We start from the raw sequence: 18,240 nt of genomic DNA on the forward strand, positions 1-18,240 counted from the left end.
AAGTTACTAATAAACTTAAACTGAAATAACTTTTTGATGATTGTTTACATTGTACTAATAATTGACCAAGTCAGGTGTTATTTCAGATAAATCACAGTTGAATGTGTTTTGTGTTTCAGGCTGTGAAAACGAACAGTTCACTTGCAGAAATGGCCTGTGTAGGCCTCAGTTCTTTGTGTGTGACAGAGCAAATGACTGTGGTGACAATAGTGATGAGGAACATTGTGGTGAGTTTCTCCTATTATGTTTTAATGATCGTATTTATTTATATCAGCATCTGCATTTCAGTAAGTTCATTCAAATGAAACAAAATCCATTTAAGGATACACTAAGTACTGACAGACAAAGCAGTGGCAGGTGTTTTATCTCCATAAAGGGGACTGCAATGAGGTCCCATGACTAGCTGATTCCTGGGATTCATATAAACACAAACTTAAAGGGTTAGTTCACCCAAATATGAAAATAAGCCAACGTTTTACTCGCCCTCAGAGATTCCTAGGTAAATATGATTTTCTTCTTCTAGATGAATCCAATTGGAGTTATATAAAAAAAAAAAATCCTTATTCTTCCAAGTGTTAGAATGGGAGTAGATGGATGTTTTTGTTCAACAGTTCAAAAGTAGTCAAATAAAGAGCAGTTATCCGTAATAAAACGTGCCTCATATGGCTCTGGGGATAGAATAAAGCCGAATCGAAGCATTTTTGTAAGAAAAATATCCAAAATTTAAACACTTTTCTCTCACTTCCACTGACTTTCATATGTGCAAGCCATTCCAGATGGATGATGTAGGACCTAGGTGTAATGCTTGTGTCAGTGAGTTATGCTAGTCTCGCGAGTTTGTTTACAGGAGCAAAAAAGAAGAAAAATGTCTTTACTTTAGCAAAGGAAAACCAGTCTACTCTTAGCTTAAATCGAAATCCTTCTAAATTTTTCTTTACAAATCCTCGTTTTGTGCTTCTAATTCGTGACCGGCATTTTGTTTTGTGCATCTCTTCTGCGCTTCCGTGTTTGTCACTAATCATCAACGCGTATGTCCTATGCTCGGTTGCCAGGATTTCACAACAAAACCTGTGCAATTGCTACTCAAAACTAGCCCAATCGTGTTTCAAGCCGTGTCCCCATTGAAAATCACGTTCCGCGGGGTAAAATAAAAATATTTTTGGGCGGAGCTCCCAGGTAAAATTAGCATTACCGGGGCTAAATATCGCGTTATTGCTGTCGCTTCTACCCACAGACATGAAAAACAACCCGCGGCAACCGTGTTAAAGTAGCCCAATTCCGTGTGAGGCCTTTATTTACCTTCTGCAGTGATTTGAGGCACATTTTATAATGAATATGGGCTCTTTGTTTGACTTCCGTATTTTTCGGACTATAAGTCGCACCTAAGTATAAGTCGCATCAGTCCAAAAATACGTCATGACAAGGGAAAAAAACATATACAAGTCGCACTGGACTACAAGTCGCATTTATTTAGAACCAAGAGAAAACATTACCGTCTAGAGCCGCGAGAGGGCGCTCTATGTCTTTAGTGTAGACTACAGGAGCACTGAGCAGCATAGAGCGCCCTCTCGCGGCTGTAGACGGTAATGTTTTCTCTTGGTTCATGGCACATTAATTTTGATAAATAAGTCGCACCTGACTATAAATCTCAGGACCAGCCAAACTATGAAAAAAAGTGCGACTTATAGTCCGTAAAATACGTTACTTTTGGCCTGCTGAACAAAACACCCCACCTACTCCCATTCTAATGCTTGGAAGAGCAAGGAAAAACTCTAATTAGATTCGTCTGAAACTATAAAGTCACATAGACCTTGGATGCTTTGAGGGTAAAACATGGGCTAATTGAACGAACCCTTTAAGATGAATTTATTTTCCTGGAGAACTCCAACATATTTAAGACTTACTTCATTGTGTCATACTTTAAAAAGCTACTTTGACTTCTTGACGAGATTTTGTTTTGTTGTTCCTCTTAGATTGTGGCAGAGCTGAGGAAAGGTGCGGGGATGGCACCTGCATCCCTCAAGAATTAAAATGCGATGGGAAAAATGACTGTGCGGATGGCAGTGATGAGGTCTCATGTGTATCATGTGAGTGGATACTTTGACTTAGTGACCATAAACTGCTTTTTCATTGAGCTAAACACCAGTGGCTTGTTGCAAGAAGCGAGTTGAACAAACTCAGAGTTTCAGAGTAGGTTTAGAGTTGACAAAACCAAACAAATCCACCCTGGTTAGATCAGGATCAGCAGGCTCACAAAGCTCGATATAAACGTTCTCTGTCAACTTAGAGTTTGAACCAGAGTTTGTGATTTAACAAAGGAGTGCATGCACCTGAAAGTGTAACGTGCGACAATCTCACCGAATGTGGAGAGCATCAGCAAAGCGATCCTCTCACGAGAGTCCGGCGCAATTCACTTTTCTGCTGAACATTAAGAGATGTCGTTATTAAAAATGCATTTAAATGCATTTAAAAGGCAAGAATAAACACTTCTGCTGCAGCAAATGTTTGAGAAGGCAGCTGAAAGAAAATGTGAGTCTGCAAAGGAATCAACTGAATTTAATTATTTATATAGTTTCACACAGAGCTCAAAAGGAAAACATATGTTTAGTCATTTTAAGTTGGATATATTAAAGCTTATCTATATTTTATGTATCTGTTTAATTTAATTTAATTGCAAAGCTTAGAATAAATTGCCACTTTATATAATCATATATATGAATTATAAACTATTATTAATGTTATATAAATATAATAAATAAAGTAGCCGCAAAAGTCATGCAAGTTTTTTTTTTTAATTCTAACCTCTTTAATTTGGATGTAGAGATACTGGGGAGTAGCTTTATTGCATCAGATATGTCACTGCTCACAGCTGATTGGTCCAGTTTGGGTTTTTGCGATCTCACCATTTTAAAATAAATATTTTCAAATAAAATATAGAACTAAATAAAATAATATAAAATATATGATAAATAGAATAATACAAATAAATAAAGCTAGGTTCAATTTAAGGAAATGGGACAAAGTGGAGAAAATGCAACAGGATTTATACAAAAATTGAATTTGTCAATATAGGCCATATATATATATATGTATGTTAGAATTATATTGAATATAATTATATGTAAAACATGCTAATGACTCAAAATTGGATTAACTTTTATTTATATATGAGAATGTGCTAACTTTTTTTTTAATGAAAATATTAATAATAAGAAAATATTAATAATTAATCATATTAATAATAGAAAAAAAGAATGGTCCTAATAATAGACTATTTTCTTTGCACAAAACATAATGGCACTTTTTTTTTCTTTGAGGTAAACATTAGACATTTTCATGGTGGGATTAACAGAAGCAGGTCCTGAATTATTCACAAAATCATAAAATATAAAACCTTTATAGTGCTTTCTATTGTTGGGCTGGATGTTCATTTGCAGTGAGATTTGGGACTATCCTACGTATTTGCAGTTTAGGGTCTCTAATGTCCAAAAGTTAATGTCTGGTAAAAATATAAAGTTGTAAATGGCTAGTCACTGAAAGGAGGAATTAAAATATTTAGAGGTTTTGGATGTTTTAAAAGTAAATTAAATCAGCTATGTTTGAATTCTAATGCGTGGGTTTTTTTTTTGTTTTTTTTTTTACATTTTCTGCTGGTTTGAAGTGTTTCTCCACTTCTGCAGATGTTAAACTGACAGACATTAATATCTTCCACTGGATATTGACTACCATTAATGTGATTAACCTGTGTTTAATATGCAAAATAAACACTTATGAGCAATAGCTTCCACGCTTGTGGTGAAACGGTAGTGAAATCACAAGTTTTTGCTTTATTCTACCATGTACAAACTTCTTTACCGCCCACTCTTTCCATCTCCAAGTTGTTCATTGTTTTTGTATCCTTCAGCAGAGATAAGTGACCTATCCCACAATCAATAGGCCTTATCAATACGCTGGCTCTCGTACAGCTATGAACGAGGAGGCGTAGGTCTTCTGGTGGCGAAAAGAAGCTACACTTGATGTTTTTTTTTCCCCTCATTTACCTCAAGTTTTACTTTCCCTATACTCTCTTCCTCTCTAAGCGGCTGTTATCTGCAATGAATTCTCCTTCAAGTGTAAAGACAGCAATTGTGTGAGCAAAGTGAATGCAGAGTGTGATCGTGATGTGGACTGCTCAGATGGTTCGGATGAGCAGGGTTGTGGTAAGTCACATTTTGAATATATTTACGCTTTTATTGATCCTTTTATTGATCCTTTATTGATCCTTATAGATTATTATTATTATTATTTTTATTTTTTTACAAAGTTAAAGAGACGCCAGTCGACTACCAAAAATAAAAAGGACAACTTTTATTAACATTTCTTTGAGATGCACAATAAAATTTATTTCAGACAACCTATTTCATGAAACTTAATTTAAATCCAATTGTTATAATTGGGTTTAATTTTAAAGTAATATAGATTTTATATGGGATATATGCAAATACAATTATGAGTATATACTTTAGGTCATACCGCCCACCTCTAGTGTTAATGAGCTTCCCAGTGTTTTCACAAGCTTTTGGTGTTTCGATAAATTTAAGAGCAGTTGTAATTTCCAGAAGTTACTGCATCATCAACAATGTGGTAATTAGTGTTAAAAATTCACACCAGAGCCCTAAGCCATTATACTTTTTTTATGAAACCTTACATGATATTATTCTTCTTTTATAGGCCTCAGGGTTGCTAGTTTCGTTTTCCTTCCTCATTGTGTTTTTATCAGCCAGCACGGTTCGTTCCTCTATATTTCTGCCTTGTTATGATTCTGCTTGAGTCCCGCTAAAGGTCGACGGTCCTGTGAGTCAGAGCAGATGCTACGAGAAACTCGCCATCTTTCAGTGCAAACAGTTTTGCAGTTAGCCCTCTGATCTTATCCCTGCTGGTCTTGTTCAAGACCCCCATCACCCCTCTTCTCAGCATGCCAATGCTAGCCCTTCCGTTGTCTTCCTTGAAGTCTTTGTGTTTGAACCGTTTCTACAATTTGGTTTCAGACTGTGGAGTCCGGCCATACAAGCACAACCGTATTGTGGGTGGGCAGAACGCAGATGTGGGTGAATGGCCGTGGCAGGTCAGTCTACATTTCCAGACCAGCGGACACGTTTGCGGCGCATCCATCATCTCCAACAATTGGCTGCTGTCCGCTGCCCACTGCTTCATCCAGTCTGATCCAGCGTGAGTCAGTTTATAACATCTCTGTATTTTCTATCTATGTAGTTGATGATCATTTATCACAGACATAAATTAGACATTAAGTATCTTTCTCCATTTGCTTTGTGCTCAAACATCATCAAACGTCAAAGCCTAAGCTTGTATTTATTTTCATTGGCCAGCAGGTGGAGCACAAGACATGCAATGCAATCATACTTTACCTTGAGAAATTATTCCAAAGTGTTTCTGAGACTGAAACACTAAAGCTGAATTGAAAAATAATTCACTCTCCTGAGCTATGGTTTCAGCATGAAATCAAAATCGAACCCATTTACTTTCTTAATAAACATTTCTGGTGTTGTTGTGAATGATGCATCGGTGCACAAATGTTTGTTTTTAATCTTTCATCAAAACGTAATAACCTGTTCAGTCTCTGAAATGACTTTGCAATTCGGCTGAAATTACCAAGCCCTCTTACATGTCAGTCCCTCTTCATATAGATGTCCTATGAAACAATATATGTAGTTCTTGTCAGCTTTCAAAACAACTAACCTCTAAACTTGAAATTATACATTATTTCAGCAAATACAAATATCAGATTATTGGTATAACCTTTTCCAAGCTCTTTCTAGTGTTCCAGTGAATTTTGAATAATTGTGATATCCAGATGTTACTGCATTTGTAATCAAAATTACCGATTTGAAATGCCATTTCATTTGCACATTTCATAGTAACCTCTAAAACAACATTTGTGTAGATTCTCCAACATCCTCAAATTAGATATTTATGTAAGCAAATACAATGTTTAAGCTGTAACATTCACCTCTAGCGTCGTTATTATATAATCATTTGAAGATAAACTTCCCAGTGTGATTTCACAAGCTTTTGGTGTTTTAGTGAATTTAAAACCAGCTATAAGTGTGGAAATGTATTCATCCTCAGATTTGCTGATTTATAATGCTTTTGAACACCATTTTATGATGGTTTTTCAAAGCATCTGATTTAAACGATTAAGCTGCAAAACAACATTGTGTCTATCGCCAACAGCTACAAACAGATATCCAGCTGGCTGACGTACAGTGGTCTGCGGGACCAGAACATCCAGAACTCCGTTCAGAAGCGCTCTTTGAAGACCATCATCACCCACCCAAAATACGACTCAATGACCTACGATTATGACATCTCAGTGCTAGAACTGAGCGATCCATTGAACTTCACCAACACCGTGCATCCCATCTGCCTTCCAGCATCGACTCACGTCTTCTGGGCCGGGAGTTCCTGCTTTGTTACGGGCTGGGGCACACTCCGAGAAGACGGTGAGACAGCTTGTGTGCCTGAGGGCTGAGTTCCTTTTTGCTTGGGATACCTTTTGGAATTTTACCTCACGAGTTTAACATTTATCAATCAAATGTTTCAATGTCACACAAGTTTTGTTCTAAGATTTTGTGGAAGCACATAACTAATTGTAATCAATGTTTCAAACACCCATTATAAGAAACGATGCTCTTTGTTATTAGATTTCATTCTCATAGGACTAATGTTTTATGTATGTGTTGTAGGAAATGTTGCACAAATCTTGCAGAAAGCAGAAGTAAAGGTGATTAATGATACAGTATGCAACATGGTGACTGAAGGTCAGGTGACCTCTAGAATGATGTGTAGCGGCTACCTCACTGGAGGAGTGGACGCTTGTCAGGTAAAAACATTCCTGCCTTGTTTTAATTATTATTATGAAAAGACACTGTGATATTTTCATTTGTTCTGGGCCACTTGCAATATATGCAGGAATCAGTGTGTTTTTTTTTTTTTTTTTTTTATTATAACAAAGTGACTTGGACTGTCAGGTCAAACAATTCTTCTTATTATTAAATTCACTGAACAGTGCATGTTGGGCTGTATTTGCCACTATTTTTTTAAATTGCCATTTACAGACTCAAAAAAATCACAACACCCCCACCCCAGTTGCGAGTTTGAAATCTACAACACGTGCAAAATTACACGTTTATTGAATGTTAATGAATTCAAGGTGGTTTAATAGGCGTTAGATGCATTGTCAAGCCCAGAGTCTTTTTAGTTCTGTTCGTTCAGAAACACCTACAGTACAAATATGACATGAGCATAATGCCGTCAAAGTGTTCTGCTAATGTTGTTGTCTTCCTGCAGTGTGTGTACAGCCTCGTAGTGGGGAAGATTAATTATTCTACCTTGTTCCCTGATATTTAAATGAGCTGATTTCCATAACTTCTATCTCACTTGTAATTCATCTTGCTTTCCTCTTCTTAACGCTCTGTGTGTCTCTCTTATTCTGGGTGTAATCTTCTTAGTGTGCTTTTCTCTCGCACAGGTTCCGGTCTTGGTCTTGTGACTCCTTTCTATCTTCCTCTCCAGCTATAGGAGCTCATAGATTTTGTGCACGTTCTCTCTCCCTCTCTCTCATTGTACTTTGCTTCATCCTTCTCACCCTCTGTCATATTCTTTCATTCACTTGGTTGTTTTGTCTTCCTCTCTCTCTCCTCTCACCTCCCAATTTAAATATGCTTTATTGCCACGTCTGTTTACATTGCAATATTGGCAAAGTAATTAAGAGCTGAATTGTATTACACGCAAAACAAATCATTCAGGAATAATAGTAATGGAATGAAATGACATAGTAAATAAGCAGCTCAAATTAGAGGTACAAAATAATAAATGATACAGTAAGTGATTACAATAATAATTAAAACGTTTGCAATTGCGCAACACGCCTTCCTTTTTTCTCCTTTTTCAATTTCAAGCACTTTATTGGCATGATTTATTTTATAAACAATATTGCAAAGCATCAATACACACGGTAAAAAAATAAAATAAATAAATACAAAATAAAATAATCACAATATACTGTACATCTTAAAAATGAAGTAAACATTCAGTGATGCATTAAAGTACATTCCCTAGAATATATCAACAGGCAGCTCTTGAATACAGTCATCAAATATGTTTAGTTACATGAGTGTCCTCCATGCATTTTGTCGGCTTTTGGAAAATTTGGAATGGTGTTTACAAGTTTCTTTCTTTTGGCTTCCACAGGGAGACTCCGGCGGTCCTCTTGTATGTCGTTCCGATGTTGGCAAATGGTTCCAGGCTGGAATAGTGAGCTGGGGAGAAGGCTGCGCTCGGCGGAACAAGCCTGGTGTCTACACACGTGTCACCAAACTGCGGGACTGGATCCGTGAAATCACAACCATATAGTGAAGCCTGGACCTGCAGTCATACGACAACCAAAGCAGAAGAACACGTTGAGTGCCATGAATATTTAGTACAGTATGCAAACCACCCTCACAAAAGCGAAAGTGAATACAGCTTTGGTCGACATTCTTTGTAAAGAAAAACTCTTTCAAATTGATATTGCATACAATTAAGACCTCCTGGTCATTTTCATAATAGCATTTTCATTCAGTTTGGTTCTTATGGCTCATGAATGATGTTTTTCATAGCGGTATCAATCTAAAGTTGTTCAACTTTAATCAACCAAATAAAAAGGTTCATAAAATACTTGCAGATACCACTATAATGAGAATATATATCACTGTGATGTACTGTTACACTCACACTCTTTACCAACTCTGTCACGCAGTTGTAGTTCCATCTGATTCCTTGAACGGTAACTTCATAAATGGCACTTAGAGCTCAAACTGTCATATAATGAGCCTGCCGGCACTTATGACCTGCTGGAAGTCATGTTGTTATCTTTATGAATTTGTTTCTGTTTAAAAAGTCTTTTTCTTATGCTCTAAATGTGCCTTTGTTCAGAAGACTGGACCCTTTTTTCAGGCTTTGGAGATGGCTTCAATCCCTAAAATTTTCCCCCCTTTAAGCAAAGGTCAAAAACTTCTTTGCAATCTAGAAATTTCTGTAAGCATCCCACTCAGGCTGACCTTCTTTCCTCACATCTGTGTGATCTCGGAACCTCAGTGCCAAAGCTCTGAAATGGAGGATTAGGTAAAAATAGGATATTTCCGTCGTCCATTTGCCAATACAACCAAGGCCAACATAGGTCACTCACTTCTGCTGCATGTTTAAGTTCCAGCCAATCAATGTCAAAGCCGTTGACTGAAACAACCTAGCAGGATGGTCTCTCCTTCAAAGAGCCCCGAATGTATCAAGGAATCTATACCACAGGTTCCTCATAGACTTGGCAGGTTTCTTTCCCATGGAAAGTCCACTTGCTTAGTAAGATTTTTAGGCTTTGTAGTGACTTAATTTCCCAGGAGGTACAAGAGACGTTCGCTGTATTTTGAGTGATGTCAAGCAATAGATGCTCTATTTATGTACTACAGAAGTTTCATTTAGCATCATGATGTGCAATTTGACCTATTGAGGGTTTGTTAGACTTTCATTTTAAGAATTGTTTTTAAAACTGCAATGATTATGTATGGCTTTGTGTCTGGGTGACTAAATGCGCTTTGTATTTTTAATGTAACTGAACTTCTTGGTTTTATATTTAATATAACACTATGCAAGTGTTTTAATGTATGCAAAATTTATAATGTTTTCTTGACAATAAAATACATGCTGGTTTAACATTACTTTTTTTTTTTTTTTTTGAATGGTGTTTTTGTTAATTTCCAATCAATTTCGTTTCCCCCTCAAAATGTAGTAAAGAAAACTCAAAACCGTTTCATCAATATTAATCAGATGGCCTTGGCATTTAACCGACATCAACATTGCCAACAACAATTATTTGACCATAAATCAGTGCTCTCCTAATGGAAAATGAAACAAGAAGGCATAATAAATCTATTTTCAGTTGATAAGAGAGAATCCATAGCGTGTCTTTATTACAGATGTTAATATACTTTGTTTTGACCTTGCACCAATTAAAAAGCTGTAGGTTTAAGCACTGCACTGCAACTGTTGTTTTAAATGGTTGACAGTATTTAACATAGGCTAATTACACACCAGATTTGACCTTAATTGTATGAGCTTTATATTGGTGTTCAACCTTTTATATCATCTCCAATCGATGTGATAACTCTTGCATTTGAGCATATTGCACATTAATGCGGTATCTAGGCAACCAAAGGTCACTACCTAATGGAAAATGTAATCAAATGATCGAAACAAAGCATTGTGGTCAACCAAATACATGATTGAAATCAGGCTAGCCATTAGTTCAAACAATTTTTCTATACATTTCCATTACACCTTTTGTTGTCTGACCATAGTTCACGGATCGTCTGATTGCTGAGATTCATCTTGAATTTTCATATTCAAATTTCGATAAATGACGGAAAAACCGCTGGGGATGCTGGGACTCCTGGGAGAGGTGGTGCGCTTGGTGAGGAATCTTTTTTTAGCGAAGGTGTTTTGTTGTCGTTCTGCTTAATTTCTTTGTTTTAATTATGTAACCTGGAATTATTGAATTTGTATTTAATCTGTCGATTTATCACCTCCATAAAACAGCACGTTTGCCGCCTGTTATCTCTATTTAACGTTACGTCAGAAAAATATAGATTTTGTTTTTCAGGAGATTAACTTAGATAACTAAGTATAAGTAACAATGAACTTATCTTTAATAGGTTTCATAACATTTGTATTGTATCTTACCAATATATGCACTGGTTATTTCAGTCAATAGCCTATATATTGGCTAATCTGACTTGTTAAAAATGTCAATTCTGGCTAACCGAGTGGTTCATCTTTCCGCTATTAATGTTATATTATTACGATAACTTAAAAAAAAACATTGCATTTTGTCCATAGCATGCTTTTAGACACTCACTGAATGGACTTTGTGCCATATGATGCCACTGACAGTTTATGGATAACATAGTTTGCATTTTACATGATCAGGTTTGCACATTATGCAAATTCGTTCTTGTCTGGTTACTCTGGGCAATGTTCGTTGTATGCAAGGGATGACAGCTGAAGGAAAAATGACCCTAAATTTACCAGAGCAGCCATCAGTTCATTTGTTTAATGCTGAGCACGTGTTTATGTCTTCAACACTCCCTGCGGTGAAGCCCGGTGTGACATGATGAAATCTGAGAGACTGGGTGACACGACAAGATAATGTTGTCACACAACACCCGCTCTGTCAGCGCAATATTTGGTTGCGTTGAGGGAGACGGCCTGTGTCTGCTATGTTTGATACGCAGACAGCGGGAGGCATGGGAATCTCATCCGTCTTTATTAAAAACCCTGCTGTCGCCGCGGGAATAAGAGAATCAACATAGGAATCACTGCTAATTTATGTATTCATCAACTCGGCAGCCCCGGTATTGTTTGTCCTCATTCCCTCATGACATTTGACGAGACCCAGCGATGTGTGCCAAACTCACTCCAGTCAGAGCAGATCTTATTTGAAATGGTTTTATTTAAATATAAATATGTGTACAAAGTTACAAGCAACAATAGCTCATTTTTAGCAAATCAAATTATTTGAAAGTTATTTTAAAAAAAGAAACAGAAGGAAAAGATCAATTAGTTGTGAACACCTTTCACCTCTCCAAAACTGATAAGTAACATGGGGGTAAAAACCGTTGTGAGCCAAATGAAGTCAACTCAAAGATAAAGATAAATGCATTTTATAATATAAAGGTACTTTACAATAGAGCAGCTTACACGCTGTACATTAAGGCTTATATAAAATATAAAAATAAAGACAACCAATGTTTTGTTTCACCTATCTTACATTTCATTTTGACGTTTTTTTTTTATCTTTCCAAATGGAGCCGACCATTCAGGCTCAAAGGAAAATGGCAGTATGGTAACCTCTGAATGCAGGTATCCAAGATTGAATAGAAGTAGGGTGCAGTAAGCGGTTTCTCACACAAGGAACAAACAGATGAGAAGAAATGCTGAATACGTTCACGTACACACATCATCTGCATGCAACAGACAGGAGTGAATTTCCCAACAATTTGTACAGTCATTGAAGTGGCTCTAAGTGGATATGGACAGTACTGCATTTCACTTGCTATTTGTTTTTTCTGTTTTTTCTTCTATGTAAACATGTGGTGCTACCTGACGGTGTCAGCCATGTCAGCATGACATAACAGTCACCTTGGCACACTTTGTATTTATAACATACAGTGGTCACATAAGGAACATTACAAGATTATTACTGCACGCCACAAGGTCATGCTGTAATTTAGGTTTGTCGTACATGGCTTGACTTAAGAAACCGTGGTCCTGAAATGGGCTCTACTCTGAACTCCGCAACAAATCCTTGAGAGTATAGCTTAAAAAGACCGCACCTCGAAATTTGATTCTTTGGGGACTGGCCAATCTTGGTTCCATTAAGCAAACAGAAATATATTTTAATGGATTTTGTCCATTTTTTTTTACCAAAGCATTCCAGTTTCCAGTTTCCTGCACTGGTCCATTGAGGCTTTACATAAATACTCTCTTGCTAGCCCAGCATCAGTGCAGACTGCAGATAGAGCTTCTGAAGAAATATCTAAGAGTGCTTTCTTCTGCCTCTGCTTTGTGGATTGAACTTTGAGCCACTTTGTGTAAGCAAGACCTGTTGTCATCGATACAGAAATGTGCTTACAATTCCATCAGCATGCCAACAAACACTTATTTTTTTACCTTTTTAGATTTGTATAAGTTCGTGTCATTTTGATTGTTTCAGCCTAGTGTCATGAGCTTGTCCTCGTTTGCAAAGATTAGTTCATGAGGACACTGCCCTTCTCCAGAGCACTGGTTTCCTTCTCCAAGATATAAAGGGGTCAATGCTGGAGCCTTTTTGAATGGAAATACAGTGCCATAGAGATGAATTGATGGACAATGTCCATTAAAGTTCAACATTTGGACGAAGAAAATCAGTAGCTTGATGGTGACTTCCAAGCTTGGCACGTTGTAGTTCTTTCTTCCATTGATCCAACATTCACTTCAAGATAGCAATAAAGCTTTTTCGCCTCTTGAAGCTCAGTTTAAATTTTGCTTAAATCCCTCCTGAACCCATTCAGAAGAAAGTCCTTTACCAGACCCTTAGCAGGTCTTCAAGTGAGCCATCACACGTGAGTCTGCATGCGTTGCTGCGAGGGCCGCCCATAATCAGACTGCTGCGACGACACCTGCGAGGATGCGTATGAGAAACGGGAGGAGTTGGACACCTTGCTGGCCTGGTCTGAATGCTCGTACCCGTCAGCCTTCTCGAAGGATGCAGGTTTGATGTAGCTTGTGAAGGCACGGCCATAGGTGGCGGGCAGGTAGGCAGAGCCCGCACAGAGTGGCTCCTGAGGATAGATGGTAGGAGCTTGCTGTTGTTGCTGTGGTTGTTGTGACTGCTGTTGCTCATAGGTGGTGCGTGTGGCAGGGGTTGTGGCGTAACGCTGGGGGAAGTCATAAATCCGAGGCTGAGTGGAGTGTTGGCCGTATAAGGGGCTCGGCGAGGGAAGCTGAGAGGGAGTGTAGACTGGGCGAGCATTAGGGACATATTCAGAGAAGCCAGTTATTGTAATGTGGCGGTCCTCGTGAGCTCGCACATTGTAGTAGCCATTGGTGGGATCCTAGGAAGAATGAAAAAAACGTTCTCCGATAAATAACATAATTTTGTATTGCATGAAATACAAGCAAATTATTTAAGTAAGGTGCTAGCTACAAGTTAGGCATTGACCCAATAATTGGAGGTTTTTCTTGAACATGATCCAAGCTTGTGGTGTAATACAAATAGGATCTCAGCAAGTTAGTGTTATTAAGTACAATAATTTCCTCAAACCTTTGAAAACAACCTTTTGCTTTTATCAGATTAACCATCTGAGTCATGCTTTGTGAAATGTAATACCTTGATATCTGATCTCTCATCATCCTCCTCTTCCAGCAGGTCGCTGTGCTCTGTGCGAGACGTTCCTGGAGACTCACTGCTGTTGGGAGCCTGAGAAGAGTACAGAGATTTGGGTTACAGACTGCTCAGTGTCTATGGTATGTTAAATGTCATGCAGTCATAATTAATATTGTCCCCAGTTCCAGATCTTCTTGTGAACAAATGATCAGTATACATGCTTTTTTAAGCATCTTTCAGCAAAATATAATAAATGACTTTACTTTTAAAGTGCAGCCTAATATTTTGTTTCCTTATTTAGTATCCCATTTCCCTCAGAAATCTGGTTGTAATGCTGTTGACGTTTACATGTTTTTCCTGCAGCATATCAGGAAATAATTTTCATGAAAGAAAAATTGTATAAAAACTATTTCTATCTATTAGGCTATTCTAAGTTTTTCTTTTTAGTTTTGAGGGTGACTTACCATAGGCTCCTTCACATCCTCCTCATCGTCGTTTCCTCTGGCTGCGTTGTGGTCGCTGTGCACGATTTGTACGCGGATGTCGCTCTTAGACAGACGTGTGCCCTTTTTGCCTGGGTGAGGAAATAGCGCAGTGTATAGAGATTAATGAGGTGAACGGTGGGAAGATTTCCAGAGAGGTGAAAAGGTCAACACTGCTCCAGGCAAAGAGGTGGCCCCATAATTAACCTCTGTCTAGTTAGTTTGTTTGATTTCTACTGTATCATGTTTTTTTGAGGAGAGAATATGAAACTCTCAGATAACATCTGACCTTTGACCTCACCTTTAGCAGTGTGGCGGCAGCAGATGGAAACCAGGGTAATGACGCAAACGATGAAGACACAGCCTCCGCCCACTGATGCTCCAATGATAATAAGCAAGGGGAGGGCCTCTGCAAGGGAAACAAGGGAACGTGACTGAGATTAATTCTAAAAATCTATTATTACATCAACCTCTTCAGTTGCAGGGTATGCAGATGATCCAAATTCAGGCATGCCCGTCATTTTATTACAAGTGGATTTTAAATGTTTCTATTATAACATCCACAATGCATAGTTTGTACTTCTACAGTCGTGACTTGGGGCAGTCGTGGTCTAATTGATAGAAAGTCTGACTTATAACCCAAAGGTCGCAGGTTCGAGTGTCAGGTCCAACAGGGATTGTCGGTGGGGAGTGTATATCCATTACTCTCTACATTTTTAATACCATGAAAGAGGTGAGACCCTTGAGCAAGGAACCGAACCCACAACTGCTCGGCTGCCCAGTGCTCTGGGTGTGTGTTCACGGTGTGTGTGTTTCACTACTCACTGCTGTGTGTGTGCACTTGGATGGGTTAAATAAAGAGCACAAATTCCAAGTATGGGACACTATACTTGGCCACGTGTCATGTCCTTTCCTTGCACTTCATGTCCTGCCATAATCATATTATGGCAGATGATTCTTTTATATATATATATATATATATATATATATATATATATATATATATATATATATATATATATATTAGGGCTGGGCGATATATCTAACGATATGATCATGCGCATCTAGTCAGTAAATATGGTTTCTGTGATTAGCGCTAAATCGCCATAACCTGCTTTTAAAAACGCAATATCGTGTTCATTATCCCAGATGAATCACCTTCGATAATGAACACGATATTACATAGCTTGTCAGTGATCTACGGCTCTGTCTATTAAATGCCGCTCCATTTAAAAGCAGGTAATGTTGATTTAGCGCTAATCACGGAATCAGATTTACTGACTAGATGCGCATGATCATTTCGTTAGATATATCGCCCAGCTCTAATATATATATATAAATATATATATATATATATAAATATATATATATATATATAAAAATATATATATATATATATATATATATATATATATATATATATATATATATATATATATATATATATGTATGTGTGTGTGTGTGTGTGTGTGTGTTGTTAATAATGTAAGATTCCAAAAAGGTTTGGGGCTAAATTATGATCCAGACATATTATCAAAAGGTATGTCAGATCTCCAGCTGATTGAAGAAAAGCTCTCTGCTTGTCAAACGTTTTCTTCAAAGATGCTCTTTTTCTGAGCCACGTCCAAATTCAAGTGCAACATATAGAAATTCATCTAGTGTGATCCACAGTGGCATCACAGGACCAGGCTATTGTCTCTAATCTCTGGTGGAAGAGGGGTAACCAGCCCTGACACGCAGCGAGGCAGCCGACAGTAATCTAATTAGAGATTCCAGGAGATAGCACTGTCTGCCTCTCCAGAGACTTGGTTCTGCTGCCTTGATGCAAATTGCTGGCGAAGACCTTATTTTTGGTGTCTCCCAGTACAAAGGCTCAAGCCGTCTACCACGCTCTTAGTCTTATTTAAGCAAATTTAAGATGGTCCACTGTGCATACAAAATGAAACGGTCAGTGAAGCGTCACATACCCCATGTCGTACATTAGGTCTTGATTTAATTCATTCTGGCTCAAAATCTATATCTTTGTTATGGAACGAATGTATTCATTAAGTGGACCATCTCCTGATTAAATTATATTGATTTGGTGGTGTATAATTAAGATAAGCACAGGGTTGCAGGGTGTTTTGAGATGCGATTTCTGCATAGAGCTGACTCAAACTGGATTACAGCTCGTCTTGATTAATCTTAGATAAAAGGCACCAGCTCTAGGTTGAACAAACCCTACAACTTACTGTCAGTGTTTTAAAATCAACCATCCTTCAATAATTAAAGCAATGGTGCCACAAGAGCTTGGCCCATCCACAAATCTACAACTCCTGCCACTTTTCTCACATTACTCTCAGTTGCTTGCTTCTCACGCCTCCAATTTTTGACTCTCCAGACCCCAAATTTCCAAGAACATTTTCCAAACACTCACTGATCCACACTACTAGTCAAAAGTATGGACACATTTGACTGAATTTGTTTCTCACAGTCTTGACAAGCTTTTGATCTAAAGGTTTAAGCATAAATGCATGAGATTGTTTTTTTTTAGACAAATATATAGGAATTTCTTAACAAATGTACTATTTTAATTTTTTTAAATTGACGAATTGGGGGAGAGGGACAAGTATGAAGCATACATGTAAACTCCAGTTAAATACTGTTTAAAGTATAAAGCAGGGCTATCTATTTCAAATGACCCAAAATGTAAAACTGTTTCATATTTAACATGTTTGATCATTACCTAATATCTGTATCTGAATGTCTACCCCCATTCTAAAAGGTGGAACGTAGTAAAAATAAGGAATTAGGAATGTCCAAACTTTTGACTGGTACTATATTGCATTCAAATAAAATGATGTTTTACACAGGATAATCTGGCATGAGGACCCCATACCTTGCTCTTCAAGTGTGACCAGTGCCGTGCCTGTACCAAAGCGGTTCCAAGCAGTGCAGTTGTACCGAAGCTGGAAATCCTGGGCCAGAGTCTCTGAGAGGATTAGTGAAGAGAGGACCCCTCGGTCACTGTGTACCGTCTGCACGGAAAACCGACCCGAAGAGCCAGATGACAAGATCATGTCTCCAAATGTCCACACCTGAGGAGAAAGAGATAGCAAGGTGTAAGGTGCAGCAAGTGTTGTTATTCTCACATTTTATTTAAGCATGGTAAAGGGAATTGCAAAGACAATATATATATTATATATTTCTTTCAATCTTTCACAATATGACCATGAAGTGTCGATTTCGATTCCAAGTTGAATTAAAATCTCATTATATATTCAAGCCTGGTCCGGCCAACACAACAGAACAACAGTTAAGGACAAACATGTAAAGATTTATCACCATTTAGTGTCATAAACGCATTGTCAGAGATTTGAATTTTTCTTGTGCTCTTTTATGCTGTCATGTCGAGCTGGTTTACCAACAGTATTGTGTCTCGGTTTGTGAAAAAGAGCTGTGTGAAAAAAAACGTGTGGGGAAGACAAGCAGCTCCTGTCTAGCAGCAGGTCAGTCTGAGATCTCAACGCTACTCAGGGAGAGAGAACAAGCCATTTTTTCTTTCCCTCACCTTTCTGGCAAAGAGGTGAAACAGCATGTCTGAGAAATCCTTCCTTGACTGGCCTTAGGTGAAGAAATAATAGCCAATAACAACCTGAATCCCCACCTGTCACTGTTTCCAGGATCAGGAGGTTTTTTTCTTCATCTCTGATTTCTTCTTTGCTTTCAGTTATCCTTGCTTAACTTCCATCTGTCTCGGTGCATCTCTATGCTTTACCCTTCTTCACGATTTTTCTCCAACTTAGACCCTAATTAACCACTGAG

The 18,240-nt window shown here is 37.9% G+C and overlaps 2 protein-coding genes across 4 annotated transcripts in view; one reads left to right on the forward strand and one right to left on the reverse strand.

Annotated features, from left to right (window-relative positions):
* The window catches only part of LOC132107785 (suppressor of tumorigenicity 14 protein homolog), a 35,784-nt gene extending 26,040 nt beyond the window's left edge, over positions 1-9,744 (forward strand). For all 3 annotated transcript variants that reach the window (XM_059513991.1, XM_059513992.1, XM_059513993.1), the window contains exons 13-19: positions 120-227; positions 1,974-2,087; positions 4,080-4,199; positions 5,028-5,208; positions 6,232-6,500; positions 6,744-6,880; positions 8,251-9,744. In XM_059513991.1, the coding sequence (XP_059369974.1) occupies positions 120-227; positions 1,974-2,087; positions 4,080-4,199; positions 5,028-5,208; positions 6,232-6,500; positions 6,744-6,880; positions 8,251-8,412 (1,091 nt within the window). In that variant the 3' untranslated portion in view covers positions 8,413-9,744. The remainder of the gene's footprint in view (positions 1-119; positions 228-1,973; positions 2,088-4,079; positions 4,200-5,027; positions 5,209-6,231; positions 6,501-6,743; positions 6,881-8,250) is intronic.
* A 1,777-nt stretch (positions 9,745-11,521) lies between these two features.
* Positions 11,522-18,240, reverse strand: part of LOC132107786 (kin of IRRE-like protein 1) — a 44,653-nt gene continuing 37,934 nt past the window's right edge. The window contains exons 11-15 of the mRNA XM_059513994.1: positions 17,315-17,513; positions 14,738-14,845; positions 14,419-14,528; positions 13,958-14,047; positions 11,522-13,682 (exon numbers count right to left, since the gene is read on the reverse strand). Of these exons, the coding sequence (XP_059369977.1) occupies positions 13,185-13,682; positions 13,958-14,047; positions 14,419-14,528; positions 14,738-14,845; positions 17,315-17,513 (1,005 nt within the window). The 3' untranslated portion in view covers positions 11,522-13,184. The remainder of the gene's footprint in view (positions 13,683-13,957; positions 14,048-14,418; positions 14,529-14,737; positions 14,846-17,314; positions 17,514-18,240) is intronic.

The sequence above is a fragment of the Carassius carassius genome, chromosome 28 (assembly GCF_963082965.1).
Source record: "Carassius carassius chromosome 28, fCarCar2.1, whole genome shotgun sequence".
Taxonomy (NCBI): Eukaryota; Metazoa; Chordata; class Actinopteri; order Cypriniformes; family Cyprinidae; genus Carassius; species Carassius carassius.